The following is a 16,719-nucleotide window of genomic DNA, read 5'->3' on the forward strand; positions in this document are numbered from 1 at the left end:
CCAAGACATGTAAGATGAACAAGAATGGCAATGGGTCAAAAAAAACATATAAAGAGACAAATAAGTCTCATAGAGAAGCAACAAGACCCATGCCGACAAGGCCTAACCTTCAACGCGTGGTTGCCGAATCCTCCCATCCCACCATATCCTAACGCCTAGCGCCATATCACAATGAAAAAAATCCCAACAATAAGTCATCCCGCTCATAGAAGTCGTGTCAAATCATCATAACAATCGAGTGTCACCCGTGAAAAGGAAGCCCCGGGTATTTGCAACAGAAAAAAATGGAAATGGGGACAAAATGAACAGTAAATGTAGGAAAAGCAGAAGAGAACATGAGGAATAGAAGGGAAGATTGCAATGCCTAGTCTTCGGCATACGAAGTCAAAATTGACATCAAGGCTGCTCTAGTGTCGCGAGTAGGGCTTATTCAGAAGTGCAATTTCACGGCAGACAGTTGCCCACTCTGCTGCTCGAGTTTTGGGAATATTGCGTTTCTTGTTTTGAAATTCCTCCCATTGAAGAAGCTCGTAGCTAGAAAGATGTTAGTTAACTGGGAGAGGGGAATCTTTGAGAGGAAACATACACAAAGCGCAAATGAGGTTGAATGATAACATTCAGGCGTCTAGCGCGGACAAAGCAGTATGCATTAGGGAAGGTAAGACCTTTCTCCGCCATGACATGTGCAATGCAAATACTGGCAGAACGAGACACACCGACACGGCAGTGAACCAGAGTTGCTGTGCCCTCATTCTTTCCTTTCTCTGTTCAAATCAGTTAAACCCCTAAGAAGGAACCAGATCCATAGACATCATTAACTTACCAATAAACTCTAAGCATTTTGCATACTCTTGACACAATGGATCGATTCCATTGTCTTGAACATTGTTGATGTACATCAAATTGTTCTCGCCCCACTTGTCGCGTTCATCTTGGGTCCATGATACAACCTCGCCTATGCTTAGGACTCGTCGAATTCCTAGTTCCCATAATAATCCAACATTATTGGCATGGTTGAGATTTCCCAAATACATGTACGGCAAAATGCGACTAGGCAAAGAGCCATCCATCTGCAGGAACCAATCTGGATCTGTCAGGTCCATGGACTGCCCTAGCTTGGTCATGGGGCTTTCTTGCAAGAGACGTGTCTGAATATGGGTGAGATACGCGACATCAGTCGGGTAGGCGAAGAAGTTTCGCTTTTTCTGGCAGTGCAGCTTGAGCCACGCGTCATGGATTGGAACACCTTCAGCAAACATGAAGTAAGCGACTGCAAGCAATGAAGACTCGGTATAGCCATCGGCACAGTGGATCAACACCCGACAAGGTTTTTTGTTCTCTCGCATTTCAATATCACCTTGGTTGTCAGTCACCTCGGTAGGCTCAGGGTGAGCCAGGTAATACAACCATCGAAGGGTGTTGACCATATCTTCCACTTCCCGATTATTACCAGACGGAAGCACCACAGATCCAGACGAGGGGAACTCAATATGTTGGGGACCTGACTCGAGCTTCTGGTCAACAAGCGCTAGGTAGCGAGGTCCCGGCATGCTTGCTAGATCGCTTGCTTCGATCAACAGGTCAAATGGATTCGGACTGGGTACAGGAAATTCGCCTGGTCGCATGATGTAATCGGGAGTTGGGCCGAGCCAAATATTCTGTGAGATTTCGGAGGCGGCGGACATTTCAGACATTTCACGTCTTTCCCATTGGCCTGGGTAGCTGTCAGCATGCTATTTGAGGATCAGAACGAAAAAAAAAACTGACTGAAATCCATGGAGTGAGGGGTAAGTTCGCCCTTCGAATCCACGCCGACCCAAAAAGGACATTTTTGCTCAAATTCAGAAAAGCTGCCTACAGAGGAATCAGTATCAGGTCTTCAAGACAGAAGTGCATGGCACTTACTCGTGAGCACGAAAGTATTATATGGCTTTCGATCCTGCAACGGATCAAACTTGAACCGCCAGGCTGCTTGTGCCATTGTAAATTCATCCGCTACAGCCAGCAGTTTGTCGCGCTCGATGCCATCCTCGCCATAGACGACGATATCTGACAACGGAGCCAACTTGGCAGTTTGAATCTGAAAGTTTCGGACGGAGAATCCCTCTGGTGGGTCGGCCATCAAGAAACGCGACGTCGAAGAAATGACCTCATGTGGCGCCACAGCGCCCTTGATACGGGACTTAGAGAGGTCACCCCCCACCTTGACAATTGTGATTCCACGCCAGGCGGTTGGAGGCTTGCGTTGTGTGCGCTTGCGACTGGAGAAGAATCCCAACTGAAGGTGGTTGGCGGGATTCAGTCCATGAAGCCATGGGAACATGCTGGTAGGGTCGGGTAGAGGTTGCGATGCCTGATATTCCAACGCGTCGGCCAAGGCTTGGGCATCAATGCCATACACTCGAGAGCCTGGTGGGCTGGAGATTGTATGGTAGCGGAAAGGGGGATAGAGCAATGAGGAAACCTGATCGTGGTCCCCCGATCGCAGTACTGGTGATTCCGGTGCGACCAGCTCTGCGGGAGATGGACCCGTGGGGCACACAGGTAGATGCTTGTTGGGGATTGGACTTGATCGGTGGACGATGGTAGGGGAAGGAGAGGTAGAATGGCTCAGCGAGTGCTGTTGCTGCACGATGACAGTCGCCATGATGAGACGTAGTCAAGGGAACTTTTGAGCGATCGTAAAGTGGGTGTATTCAATAGGATTTAGACAAGCGGAAGATCAGGAGATCACGATTCCATCCTTTGCTGAGCTTGAAACGAGTCCAGGCACTCTGAACGTTTGTTTTTCTTGGGAAATACACGTATTCTCTCAAGTGGATTCTCTGGCAATGATGTCGAGCACAGATGTGTTGAGAAGATGGAGGATGGAAGATGCGATGGTTGATGTGGAGAGTGGAATCGGGTAGCGACCCACTAGGGAATATGAAGGGAGGGGGCAAAGCAGAGACCAATTATCAAGGGTCCACGCAACCAGTCAAACGCCGCTGATAAGGTGTTGCGCAAGGGATCAGGAATGAACCGGAATGAAATGCATACGCGAATTTGTTGGGTATGTATGCTTTTAAGAAGTTTGAAAGGGAGGGGGGATGACGAAGAGTTGGAAGAGTTAAAGGAGTTACAGAGTTGTGGAGGGAAATTACTATATGACTTGTATATGGGGAAAAGGTTAACGCCCAGGACTCGGGTATATTGTGATATTAATGCATACAATGACAACAACTTAGATAGTTCAGTGCAACCACAAAGTCAACATCATCACTTATCGTCATCCGTATTCCCCGGCCCCCCATTTCAGTCTCCACTCAAGAACTCCACTTGGTTCTAAGCCGGCGCGTAACTTATCAGGAAAGATAATAAGCCGGATAACCTCCCCGGTTCCCCCTCTTTCTAAAATCCTTGACAGTGATAGGTTCATACGAATAAGCGGGCTTGGCTTTCCACAGGCCACTGCCCTATGGACAACCAATCATCAAACAAGACAAAAATCCGATGACGATGAGATTCTTAGATTTGATCCAAGCTATCTGTCTTGTCGGGTCCAGATTCCTAGCCATCCGTGCGTTCGCTCCACTCATAAGCACAAAGGCCTTTTACCTTCCCCCGCACGGAAAAGACAGCTCATGATAATCACACATTTTGCCTCCTAGATAATCATCTTGATCTAGACTGTACTTCCATGGTTGTAAAGAAAACTCAAATATATTCCTTCGGTTATCATAATCTATTTTGGTTTACGTTCAAGCCCCCAATGCCAAAAGTACGTATACTCCCGAATCGAGACATTAGTACATTTAAATCCAGATGGATGAGGAGGGGCCAACCCCGGATCGTCATGATCCGCTTAGAGGGTGCGTGCAGGAAGAAAAAGTATTCCCTACTGAATACTTCGTGAATGCAGATGCCCAACCAGGTACTGCCCTTAACCACAAAGCCGGTGCCTAAAAAACAAGGTCTACCCCTCTGATCTAAGGTAGCACAACAGGGGTTCGACCAAAACCCCTCGCATACGCAGTACATGATATCCATCCTGGCTCCAAAACAATCATAATGACTTAAGAAAAACCAAGAAAACAAGAAATCCGGTTAAGAGCAAAGGGACCCTGGCTCATTTGCCATTCATTGGTCGGCAATATCTGGTAACTCCTGCGCTAACCATCTCAGGTAAAAATAACGAGTCATGTCGGATGGGACGTCAAAGAAAATGTCCGAGGTCAGAGGTCGGAGATTCTGTCTGGATTTCTCAGAGGCGTGTATATCCCGGTTCTCGTATACATCGCGATCAGCGGTGTACCCCTTAGATAGGTTGCGGAAGAAAACGTTCACCGCAACGCTTACTGAGCTCGCTGTGTGTAACCATAGCGGTGGGATGAACAGGATATCCTGCAGATGTAGAATGGCTTCAAATGTTCTTGTGGCGACGTTCCTGGGATATATACGTTCGGACCGGTGGTTTGGAATATATTGATGTGTGGAACTTGAATTACCGGTTATGTTGAGGAATCCATTGAATATCATAGGGTCGGAACATATGGGCAGAACTAGGCGTCGTTCGCCATGGATTTGACTTAATAGGTTGCCCATTACCTATTCGGTACCAGTTTAGGATTTGGATGTGCACTGTTTTTCTTTTACTAGATTACTTCAACCTCCAGGTAGGTCTAAGTAAATACTCCACCAAATACACACGACCCGCTTTCAAAACTTTGGCCAGTCAATAGACATGAAGTAGAGGTAGACTTCGTTTTCCTGGTACATGTTTCAAACTTAAAATACATCTGCAGGAAGTAAGTTTTGAGTGGGGAGGAGGGGTGGTAGAAGTACCTAGTGTACTCACATCATGATTAGCCAAACCATAACAGGTCCCCAGATTCTCAACTCGATAGGAGCTATGAGCAGTCTCGGAAATCCGACTCGGACACTCGCTCAGTTTGACATCATGGTGCAGAGTGGGGAAATTTATATGCCAAACTCACCGGCAATTTAGATGGCTGCTCCGCTGAAATAGATCGGTGATATTAACGGCCACAGGCATGAACCTCCTGAAGAAAAGTGCCCAATTCCCAAGTCACGGAGGCAAGTTTCTTCGCCTGAGAGTTCATCTGCTCCGATTGGGCTTCGTGCACACCTGTGAAGAAATAGTGCGGTTAGCTTGCAGACCTGCCGTGCGATACGGGTAGCTGCGTTGGGATCATCGCCGACAAGTATTCCTGCATCCAAAGTTCGTGCAGGGTCTGATATCTGAGCGACCAATGACGACTGGTCTGCCATTGGCGACAATCTGCTGGGATTGCGCAGCCGTTATGACTCGGACCCGGGGGATCTGCACTCTGTTATCCGGTATCCGGTTGAGATGCAGTTGATCAATTGGGGAGGACTTCGTTTGGAGTAAAAATTTCCCACGAATTCATTTACGAAATCGCAGGGCTGCAACCAGGTTTCTTCGGTCCTGACTGTTCCAAGCAGGAAACACAGTGCACCTCTAACGAGTAAAATTCCCCGATCGGCACGGGACAAAGTATGCGAAGTGACTAGTAAGCAATGGTCTATGGCCTGCATATGCACTTCCTAGTCCAATTGTAGAGATGAGGGTCTGGCTGCATGGACTCGTCATCTTTGGCGGGTTTGGGATTTGTTTCGAATCCAAAAGCAAAATTTCCATCTCAGCTGGAATCAATTGAGGGGTGACTTTGGCTCCGAATCTGGTTGGATATGTTTCGGAAAAGCCACAGCGAAGCTTCTCGCATATATTGAGTGATGCCCACAAAGTCAACCTGCAAAAGTTCATTACGCATGAATGGCTTAATGTCCTGGTATCTTCGGGGATTTTCCCGTCAATTCCAATGCCACTAGATAGGATGCCGAAATGGCATTTATCTTTCCAAAAAACGACCCCCGAAAATGCCACCGGTGATCTCGACTGTTCGCCATCTTTGTTCGACTTCGTCACCCCAGATGAGCCAGCTGTTCAGGCCTAGCCCTTGTTGATTCAAACGTTAGTGGCTGCGGCTAAGGACCAGACCTGGCGGAACCAACAATCGTAAAGGTGATCGCTCGGTGACGTTTCCCCGCTAGCTAAGCATCGCTTGTGCCATCCAGTGGCGTGATACTGTAGCACATTAGTGTGGGAATATCACGCGATGAAGAGGTACTCTCTGATTCGTCAACTTTCCCCGACGTACTATCCCGTTGAAGTCAACAGAGCCTGTTCACCTAATCCACCATGATGACAGACGAAGACCTTGTCCTTACCTGGGAGAAGGTACTGTATCGCCGGTGACCACATTTATCAACAGCGAAATGGGCATTCAGAGCAAGCTGGCCGGAAGCGCTCGGCACATTTTGTGCGAATAACAGTACATAGCAGTCGGTAATCTGCAAAATGCTGTTCTACAACATGCCAACTGACTTCCTGATATCCTTCAGGTCACACCCCATGGCGCAATAGCCAGGGCTATTGACACATCATCGAGTGCCCTGTGATCTCCTGGATTTGACGGATGGCATTCTTATGAACCATGAACTTTTCTTAGTTCATGTCGACAAATACAGTGTGTCCTTTACGCATCGGACTTTGCTCCTCATCGAGAAGCATGAATGACAACGAATCAATACCGCTTTTTCTTAGCTTTACACCCATAACACTGACAATCCACGTCTGAGGTTCAGAACGAATTTGGGCTTGTCTGAAAGGTTTGTAATCAACTGTCGCTCCTTCTCCGTAATTATCTGGGTACATTCGTAGCCTATAGCTACGGTTAATCATAGGTGGTCTTCTTGGGGCCTTTTAACGAAGAAGCTGAAGAGATGGGGTTGTGTTAGTAGATCATCTTGGTGCTCCGTTTGGATGCTATACTTTAGGTTCCCAGTCGATTAGCCATGGCAAATGCCGTGGTTTTAGTGAACATACCCCAATGACTGCATCTTCGCCCTTTTTCCTACCTTGCTTGACTCCGCTATGGCAGATCGTGTTTTTGGAGCCATGGCGTGAAGCTTGGAGTGATTTGAGGGGGAAACAGTGATTCAATCGATAAGGAGTTCGTAGGGCGGTGGAGAATCAAGGTGTGGCCCAAGCGCCCAGCGACCTCTCACTTGCGACGAGCAGGTTCCCTTGTGAACTCCTCAAAAGATACAACCTGCCCTCTTCCACATCTTTACCCTTTCACTTCGTATACCCGTGAGATCGAAGGGCAATGATAGAGCACAACCGATGACGGGCGACTCCTTGCTGTCCTAGCCCCATCACGCGTCTCTCCCCAAGCGGGGTCACCGCGGCTTTGATATCTACCAACTCCATCTACTATCACTCCTAGCGCCTCCAAGATGGCGATGAACTTTGTGACATTCAACCAAGACTACAGCTACCTGGCTGTTGGTGAGTTTTTCCTTTTTCTGGTCCAGTATGAGATAGCTTAGTTGCGGAGCATATTTATTGACGTCAGCTAGCCACCGCGAAGGGATTCCGCATTTTCACCACCGATCCATTTGCTAAGAGCTATGAAACGAAAGAAGGCAATATCGCGGTGATCGAGATGCTCTTCTCGACCTCGTTGGTGGCACTTATTCTTTCACCTCGGCGGTTACAGATCACGAACACCAAGGTTTGTTGCGCAAGACACCTATCGTTCATTAGAGACTTGATCAGGATCTGATGACTTTTTGATTTACAGCGCCAGTGCACAATATGTGAATTGACATTTCCGACAACGGTTCTGGCTGTCAAGTTGAATCGTAAACGTCTCGTCATTGTGCTGGAGGATCAGATCTACGTCTATGACATCCAAACGATGAAGCTTTTGTCCACGATCGATACGTCGCCCAACCCGCACGGTATGTCCCATTTGTCGCTTTCTCCCACAATTCACTAATGTCTATAAAGCTATCTGTGCATTAGCACCGTCATCGGATAATTGTTATATGGCATATCCTTTGCCCCAAAAGGCCCCTGCGACGGTTAAGCAACCGGCTCATGCTCCACCTGGGACAACGCATGTCTCACCTACTACCGGCGATGTGCTGATCTTCGATGCAGAGAAGCTCGAAGCTATCAATGTCATTGAAGCTCATCGGTCCCCCTTGGCCTGTATCACTCTGAACAGCGACGGATCTCTGCTTGCAACTGCTTCGGACAAGGGAACTATCATCCGCGTGTTCTCGGTTCCCGACGGCCACAAGTTGTACCAATTCCGACGCGGCTCGATGCCCTCACGGATTTACAGCATGTCCTTTAACACCACCTCCACACTTCTCTGCGTCTCTTCGTCGACGGAAACCATCCACTTGTTCAAGCTGACACAGCAAGGACCTTCATCGGATGCATCCTCAGCGCATTCACCTGTCGGTCGCAACGCCAGCATTGGGGCTAGCTCATTTGGAAGTGGCCAAGACGAAGATGAGCCGAGCGACCCGGATCAGGCAGCCAGAAGGCACAATGGTACTCTGATCGGAATGATCCGACGAACGTCTCAAAACGTTGGAGGAGCTGTGGCTGCTCGCGTGGGTGGCTACCTTCCCAGGGGCGTCAGCGAGATGTGGGAGCCGGCACGGGACTTTGCATGGATAAAACTCCCCCGATCGCAGGGGCCTGCTGCGCCCGGGAACAATGGGCCACTTCGGAGTGTGGTCGCCATGAGCAGCAACACGCCTCAAGTGATGGTCGTGACCAGTGATGGGAACTTTTACGTTTTCAATATCGACCTGTCGAAGGGTGGGGAGGGAACCCTCACCAAGCAATATTCGTGAGTTTTTCAAAAACGAAATAAAAATTCTACTCTAGTTTCCGTTTCGCTAACACTGGTTTTAGAGTTGTCGACTCGAATGACAGGCTTGGCACGATGGATTACTAAAATAGATGATCCCTTCCTACATTCTACTCCACCAAGAAAATGTGGCCTCCTTTTTTTGCGTTGTGTGCATTATATGCTCTATACATCGCACCAATCTGCCACGAGCAAGGTTCTCCTCAAGGTGATGAAAAATGAGGCAACTTTCTTTGGGTCTTCAGTTGTTTCTCACCGGCGTTGATATATCACACTATTTTGATTATTGCATCGTGGATCTCCATGGATGGCTCTCTCCTCGTTATGTTTTCGGCCAGATACTCCCCTCGTTCCGAGCGTTGGCGTTTCCATTCAGTTTTGGTGTCAGTCAACCACGGCTTTGATCTCCAGTCATGTGCTGCGGCTTGTGGCTTGTGGCTGCGTCTGTGGCTATGGTTCGAGCCTTCGATATTCCACGGACTTTTCTAGACATGACACGCGCAATGAAATTTCGATAACCAGCTTAACCTTGTACGTAAATAGAGATATGATAATTATTAACTACCCACGGCCTAGTTGACTAAATGGTTCGTGTAAATGCAAATCACTCAAATTGCTCATGGACCCAATCAAGGGCTCTAATCTATGTCTATCTATGCAAGTCTGTCGCTTTCTAATGTATTGCACAAATCGGAATCGTCAAGTCCCCAGCCTATATACGTCAAAAATGTTAGGTAATTCATGTACAAACTCTTTTTGTTGCCGTCCAAGTCTAAATCAGTCGGAGGCGGCCTCCGAAAGATAAGGGCGGCCGAGTGACAAATCACGGTCAACTCCGGCTTGCCGTCCAAAGTGGATCAACAAAGTAAACCAAACCATGCGCGATAGAAGCGGCTAGTGGTCCAATCTGTACGTAAAGTCAGTACAAAAAATGATAAGAGATTCATAATGCATAAAGCCAGTGTTAAATCGCGAATCAAACACGGCTGAAGAAACTCACCCAGTGGATCCAATGATAAGTGGGAAACTCAGACGCCACATAGGCCCCGAAGCACCGAGCTGGGTTAAGACCTGCAGAATGGTTATTTAACTGGTCCCAAGTACCCCTGATAGTTTATATTATTGTTTTCCACCTCCTTTTATTCCCCGGGGCTCTTTCTTCTTCATCCCCTGATTTTGTTGCACTTACTCGCTCCAATATATCCCTCGCGAGTGAAAGCGGTTGCCCAGCAAACCACTCCAATTGTTATGCCTACAAACCACGGACCAACGGCAGGGCCGAAGACCTTGGCTTGTCGAGGGTCAAGGGCGACGCCGAAAGACAGAAAAATCACGATTAGGCACGCCATAAACTCAATGACCAGGCCGTCTTTAGGAGCCACAAAGCTCGTGTCGATGTGGCATCCTCCTACGGTAAAGTTCCGGTTACCGTAGGCCGTGTTAAGTGCGAAACCAGCCAGAGCACCGCCCAGCGTTTGCCCTGTGACATACAGCACCATACGCGGGAAGGAGATGATCCGCGCAAAGAAACACGCCATCGTGATGGTCGGGCTAATATGGCCTCCACTTGATGCGCCGAAGGTGTAGATCAGTAGTGGAGTCATGAGGAGATTGGTGATGCCTCCGAATAGCGGCGAGAAGAAGGTAACGGTGTCATAGATGCCAGCACCAGCCGTGGGGTAGGTAGTCGCCGCCATTGGATGCGTAGTGACCCAACTAGAGATAAAGACGTTCATAAGACTCGCTATACGCAAAGGAGTGTTAGACAGAGCAAAAAGCACACAAACAGGCCCGATTGAGGCCTGGAGGGGGAAGCGGGAGAAAGCATACCGACGCATTCCAGCATCGCGAATTTCCATAGGTCTGCACTATAGAAGCCCTTTAGATCGAAGATCTCGCCCAACGTCATTTCCGGAGCCGCATCGGGCATCTTCTCCAGCATCGCGACATTGTTGGGATCATTCCGGTCCAGGATAAAATCCTGGTTACCGCCAAGTCGGCCGGCAAACGAGGAGATAGCCGGCTCTAGATGCGGGTGATCATGATCGCCTTTCTCAGACTGGGGTAGATAAGAAACCATGACGATTGAGTTTGAGCACTATTAGGCATGAATGTGACAATCCTTGGCTGCAAGGGGCGGCTGTAACAAGCCCAAAACGTAACTGGGTGCATACTGATTGGTCGAATTTGCTGAGTAATTCGGCAGAGATTTCGATTTGTGCTATCCGGTGAAATCCAGGCACTCCACTCTTCTTATTGGTTGGTCCTTGTGTAATTAAATGGGTCTCGCTGGTCAAGAGGTGTGCCGGCCAACTTTGGATGCCCAATCATGGTCCATCGTGGGCTATCTGCATCAATACATTGATTGTCAGAGAACGACATTGTGGGGAGTAAGTTGCAGTCAATTCTTTGTTAGATCAACTCGGTTCGTTTTGATTCCTTACGTTTATAATCCTATGAGTAATATTGGAATCAATCGATAGATCGCCCCTATTGGATTCGAATCAATAGTTTAGGTGCAGTTCGCCCAAAACACACTCTTTGGGCCAGCCACCTAGAAAACATTATGCAGTCTCATTCCACTTTCTATGATTAATATGAATAACAGCTAACATTTAGGTAGATCCATAGAACTCCACACCTACGTAGTTCGGCGGACGATCTGGACTACAACGACGAAGTATTAGTCAAAGAAATGGTCTCGACCCGGACCCGCTTTCCTTCAAAAGAGAATGTACGTTGAAGAGTCGAAAATTGTCTTAATGATCGATCTGGAGTACAAGTAAGGAATGTAAAACAGTACCAAGGCTAACCTGTTTGCCTATTAAATCCCCGGCGAGACCTCGGGGAATTGTACAAGTCAAACGTCGAATATTTTGCTTATGGCTTAAAAACACCTACACTCCTGGGAAATTCTCAGCTAAACCGCATTATTCATTGTTATTTTCCACCTGGGCTAGGCTGATCAAGTCCTTTGGGCTAGGAAAATGGTTAAAACCCTTGAAAGTAGTATGAAGTGGTCCTGTGGATGTTGTTGCCAGCTGGAGGCTTGAAAGGTGATAGTAGCGTATTCTTAAAGGCTTGCCGCTTATGACTCCCAGGTGCCATACCAAATAAGTGATAAAAGCCTAAAGCAAAACACGTTGGGCTCTTGTACGAGAACATGTCTCAAGTTTCTCCCACTCCCTCCCGAATATTGGATACTATCAAGGCCGCCATGCCGTTCCACACATTTAAGTGAACATTGCAGCAACAGTCCAGACCTGCGAATGTAATTTAAGAAAATGGGGAAATTAACAATTTATCAAGGGACCTACTAAATTCACACCCGTTCTCACTAATTTCACTCCCGCCCAAAAATTAAGTGACTTGTATTTATTGCGCTAGTCTTACCCCTCTATCACTTGGGTACATCGCAGACTTTTTGGACATACGTTCGAAACCTCCACTAGACTTTTCTTCTTTCCCCCTTCGCCTTCCACTTGATTTTTCTTCTTTTTTTTTACCCTCTTTCTTTTCTATTCCGCTATTTATGAATATAGGGAGACCTTTGACTATTAAATTGATACAGTATGAAAGAAGGTAGAAAATCTAGAAATGTTTCTTTAGGTTTAAGATTAGCTGCTAATATTTTAAGTGGTCACATGCTTTTAAGTATATTAAGTGGATTTACTTATAATATAATGACTAGTTACTGGATAGGATACTGAGTAGGAGACTAAGTAGAAAGTTAAGTAGGTAGACGATAATATTTATATATAGTATTGAAGTTGTGGCAGAATAAATACAAGTCACTTAGTTCAAGGAATGGGAGTGAAATTAGTGAAAATGGGAGTGGATTTAGTAGGTCCCTTTATCAACGTCTTCAAGTAGAACGCCGATAATTTGGAGGACATTTCCACCAAGCACTCCGATTCCTCGTCAGGCGGATCGCGTCCATTTGTAAAATCTAAATCAGCAGCCTTGTCTAGACGAAAATCACGCTGCCGTATAACATAATGCAAAAGTGTCGCCATAAGAACACACATTCCACAGAAAGCCACATTCACTACGTTGGCCTGCCAGTATCTGGATCCCTGAGATAACGGATAAAAGTTACTAGCATAGATAGACGCGAAATTATATCCTGTGTTCACAGCTGTATATAATACGGCACGCTTAGAGCGAGGACGCGATAATGAAGTAGATACCCAGGAGAGAATGCACCCAAACGACGCATAGATCGACATCATGAAAGTAGAGATATACCGCGCTGTGACATTCAGTGTCACGGCGCTAATGACGAATCTGATGCTACTGAATAATTGGGGCCACACAACGTGAAGTCAGCGCTCACTTACCTGATCACTATGAAGCGAGTTGATAAGACTCAGGATTTCAGCGAACATGTACGCTAGTGCGGAGAGCAGGAGTGTCTCTGTAGTGCCGTGACCCAGTGCCTCGACGATGGTGGGGAAGAAGTTGATAAAGCGGGCGCAAGTGGTCAGTCCCAGTTGCATTAGCCAGATAATGTAGGGGACTGGATCTGGGCACGCAATTTTAAGGCTCTCAAAATCGCTGTTCGCTTCATCATGGTCTTTCTCATTTCCCTCTTCTGCTAGCCGAGAAATGGCTAATATGCATTTGTCGTCGACGAGCCACTTTGTAGTTTCTGGGTAGTCGGGTAGGGTCATCATGGCTAAAACAGCCACTGGGATTGTAGAAGCCCCCTCAATTGGGACTGAATACTTAGTGTATTAGACTATTGATTGTGGATTTCCATTAATGGATCATACATGGCCATCTCCATGCTGGTAATCCAACCCTTCCATCCATCCATCCCAGACATAATCGCACTGGCAAGAAGGCCCCCAAATGCATCGGATATCTGAGCGGCAATGTAAAGAATCGATATCCGGGCTGCAAGTGCCTTTCTTGTGTACCAAGATGAAAAAAGAAACAAGGCGCCAGCTGTGGGACTCAGATTAGATGTTATATATGAGATTTTGAGGTAGATGAACAACGTACGAAATAACGGCGCTTCAACCAAGCCAAGAATTAAACCCAGGGCCAGCAATCCATGATAGCTTTTGACCGTGCCAGTGTAGCTGCTAACAATGGCCCAGCAACATATGACACTTGGCTTGGTGGAAAGTCAGCCTCGAGTCATTACTTGACAATCCAGAATCCTACCAGAAACACTGATGGCCTCATCTTGTTGAGTATCATATTGGTTGGAACTTGAATCAATATGTTGCTGACGAAAAATAGACTTATTCTGGTTAGATCCTGCTATGGTCTATTTTGAAGTAGCCCAAAGTACTAACTGATGATGATGTTGTATTGACTACCATGAAGTCCAAGATCCTACTGCAAAGTCCCGAGGCTTGCAATGGCGATGTTATTTCGGTCGAGATAGTTTAAAACATCTTCGTGACTGATCAGCAAGCGATACAAACAATATGAGCTCTCATGTGGTAAATTACAATACATATCAACGTCATCGGGGGAAGTAGTCTCGTATCCAGCATTTGAACAAAGTTGGCCTCCAACTCTTTATGATTTTCAATAATCAACTTCGGTATTTCCACTTCATCAACTTCATTGCCATCATAAATATTCTCGATCTCTCCAGTAACTTCGTCATGGCTTTACCTCTTTCACCTAGATGAATCCATGTCGACCGACTTTATGTGTGCATGAAATTCCAATTCGTGAGGAGAAAGTATTGAATTTATTCAAGTTCTTTCCTCGGACTTTGGGATGTCCTGCACCACCCCGCATTTGTAAAAGCCCAAAGAGGTTAGGCCCAGAGAACCCTCGCATGTGGCGTTCCTGGAATAGATATCTGGTGGTGTGACAGCTGAGAAGTCAAAAGGGCGTTATCATTTAGTGTCGTAAGCACTAAATGATAAAGCTCAGCTAATATAAGTAGCAGTAAGGCAAGGGGGAAGATCATTTGATATGATCGCCATGATCTTATGTATTTGTGCATAGGCCCTTGAGAGTAAGACATATCATATGATATAGCATCTGGGTATCGTCTCGGCCAACCGAGTTGGCCTAGCTCCAAGCGACTTCATCCGCATGTGCATGGATCAAAGCAGCTGCTCAAATGTATGTGTTGGAATCTCCTCAAGTGCCTGAAAAGAAACCACCAGTTAGTTCCAAGATTCTGTGGTTACATAAATCGATCTACTGGATACTATAATGGATCAAGTTCAAATGGTATAGGAATCGAAACCATGTGTTTATATGGGAAACCTTTTTTTCGATTGTGAAATTTTTAAATTCTATCATTACTCATGAAACGGCAATCCACCTGGGAAAACCATAGAGAGCTCCAATGTTCCAAACATGTTGCACATCTGGAATCTCAACGAGCCCATGGATTAAATATGTCAAATATGTCAAAGAACGAAAGCGGTTGGTACATCTATATTCTCAATCCCATCCCCAAACAGCCAGATTAATGGCTCAGAACAATATACAGTTATTTAAAGCTGGAAAGCACCAACAGCGAAAGCGACGATGGAAGCCACAAACGCGGAGGAGTAAAGGATGGAGCCAGCAGAAGTAGCGTAGGTGGAAGCCGAGGCCGATGCGCTGCTAGAGCTCGAGCTGGAAGATGAGCCAGACGAAGAGCTGGAGGAGCTGGAGGAGCTGGAGGAGCTGCTAGAGGTGTTGGACAGGGTGGAAGATGAGGAGGAGGCGTTCATCATCTTGATGCTGGAGTAGTCGCCGGTCTTGTCACCGTACTTGTAATACTTGGCAGGGTTGTAGTTGATAACCTTGACGGACTCAACATACATAATGAAGGGAACGTCGTCGAAGTCGGTCTCACCACCAGCCCACTCAATGGTACCCTCAGAGTTGGAGGAGTCACCGCCGGCCCAGATACCAATCTTCAGCAGGGAGGGGGTCTGGGGGAAGTCCTTTCCACTGTTGGCGTCCTCGTACTTCAGAGTGCGAACAACATCGCCATCAATGAGCCATTCGATGCGCTCCGCGGTCCAGTCGATACTGTAAGTATGGAATTCGGTCTCGGGGCTGGTGACGTTCACGGTTGTGGCACGGTCCCAGCCGGTGGTGTTACCCTTGCCGAAGTAGTCGGTTTGAATCTCGTCAGTGTAGGTGCTGACTTGCTCCTGTTTTATTATGCATGGTCAGAGATACGATTCAAACATGTACTCCCGGTCTGTGTGCACGACTTACCCAGTCGATCTCATCCAAGTCGTCGGACTCCAAAATAAATGTGCTGATGATACCAGTACCATTGGCGGCTCTCATCTTGACATCGACGTGACCGAAGAAAATGTACCATTCACTGGCAATGGTAGGGGCCTCACCCTCCTCGGAGATTTCAAACTTGGCACCGAGGGAGGTCTGGGTGACAGGCTTAGCAGTAATATTCCAGGCGTCAAGCGAGCCGGACTCGGTGAAATCAACATAGTATTCCCACTCGTCCAAACCCTTGTCGTGAGGGCAGGTCTCTATTGAAGATGGTCAGAAACATAATCAATCCAAAATCGAGTCAAATTACACGCACTCTTGGTCGGGTTGCAGCTAGTGTAGGTCTGAGCAGCAGCAAGCTGGGCCGCGGCCAGGGTAACGGCCGCCCACTTCAGATAAGACTTCATATTGTATGGGGAAAAAGCGAGCGATATCCGGCACTCAAAACGAAAGGAATTTCACGGTGAAAACCGAAAGCAAGAGAACCACGGTCTCAATATATATGAAGCGAAGGTAGTTTCCTGGGTCGAAATGCGGGTATAGCCCGGCTGATGAATTGTTAAATCATCTATTTATATTCCCCTTAGCATGGCCACGAAAAAAGGTACGCCATTGTGCCCATGGCTTGGGGCATCAACTTCCCCACTCATCAAAGAGAAATCAGGTGTTTCAGGCACGGTGAATTCATTGATTGGTTGCTAATTCGCTATCGAGGTAAAGTGGACCAATTGATGGCGCACAAGAACAA

The 16,719-nt window shown here is 47.1% G+C and overlaps 5 protein-coding genes across 5 annotated transcripts; 1 reads left to right on the forward strand and 4 right to left on the reverse strand.

The window, feature by feature from the left end:
• Positions 1-407: 407 nt before the first annotated feature.
• Positions 408-2,647, reverse strand: pps1 (tyrosine/serine/threonine protein phosphatase PPS1; the record flags this gene model as incomplete). Its single annotated transcript, XM_057145217.1, has 5 exons — positions 408-534; positions 587-764; positions 824-1,714; positions 1,768-1,854; positions 1,906-2,647. 5 exons carry the CDS (start codon positions 2,645-2,647, stop codon positions 408-410), a joined length of 2,025 nt encoding a protein of 674 aa, XP_056990971.1.
• A 4,676-nt stretch (positions 2,648-7,323) lies between these two features.
• N7520_011285 (phosphoinositide binding protein ATG18) lies at positions 7,324-8,846 on the forward strand (the record flags this gene model as incomplete). Its single annotated transcript, XM_057145218.1, has 5 exons — positions 7,324-7,375; positions 7,447-7,601; positions 7,671-7,830; positions 7,895-8,738; positions 8,804-8,846. 5 exons carry the CDS (start codon positions 7,324-7,326, stop codon positions 8,844-8,846), a joined length of 1,254 nt encoding a protein of 417 aa, XP_056990972.1.
• Positions 8,847-9,588: 742 nt separating this feature from the next.
• On the reverse strand, positions 9,589-10,839 carry N7520_011286 (MIP transporter; the record flags this gene model as incomplete). The annotated part of the gene is made up of 4 exons (XM_057145219.1): positions 9,589-9,666; positions 9,760-9,830; positions 9,949-10,503; positions 10,590-10,839. 4 exons carry the CDS (start codon positions 10,837-10,839, stop codon positions 9,589-9,591), a joined length of 954 nt encoding a protein of 317 aa, XP_056990973.1.
• A 2,078-nt stretch (positions 10,840-12,917) lies between these two features.
• N7520_011287 (uncharacterized protein) lies at positions 12,918-13,435 on the reverse strand (the record flags this gene model as incomplete). The annotated part of the gene is made up of 2 exons (XM_057145220.1): positions 12,918-13,034; positions 13,100-13,435. The coding sequence occupies 2 exons, from the start codon at positions 13,433-13,435 to the stop codon at positions 12,918-12,920; spliced, it is 453 nt and encodes a 150-aa protein (XP_056990974.1).
• Positions 13,436-15,235: 1,800 nt separating this feature from the next.
• On the reverse strand, positions 15,236-16,378 carry N7520_011288 (glycoside hydrolase family 16 protein; the record flags this gene model as incomplete). Its single annotated transcript, XM_057145221.1, has 3 exons — positions 15,236-15,886; positions 15,954-16,231; positions 16,288-16,378. 3 exons carry the CDS (start codon positions 16,376-16,378, stop codon positions 15,236-15,238), a joined length of 1,020 nt encoding a protein of 339 aa, XP_056990975.1.
• Positions 16,379-16,719: the final 341 nt, after the last annotated feature.

Source organism: Penicillium odoratum (assembly GCF_028828045.1).
Source record: "Penicillium odoratum strain IBT 22623 chromosome Unknown utg000008l_segment0_segment0, whole genome shotgun sequence".
In the NCBI taxonomy this organism is placed as follows: domain Eukaryota; kingdom Fungi; phylum Ascomycota; class Eurotiomycetes; order Eurotiales; family Aspergillaceae; genus Penicillium; species Penicillium odoratum.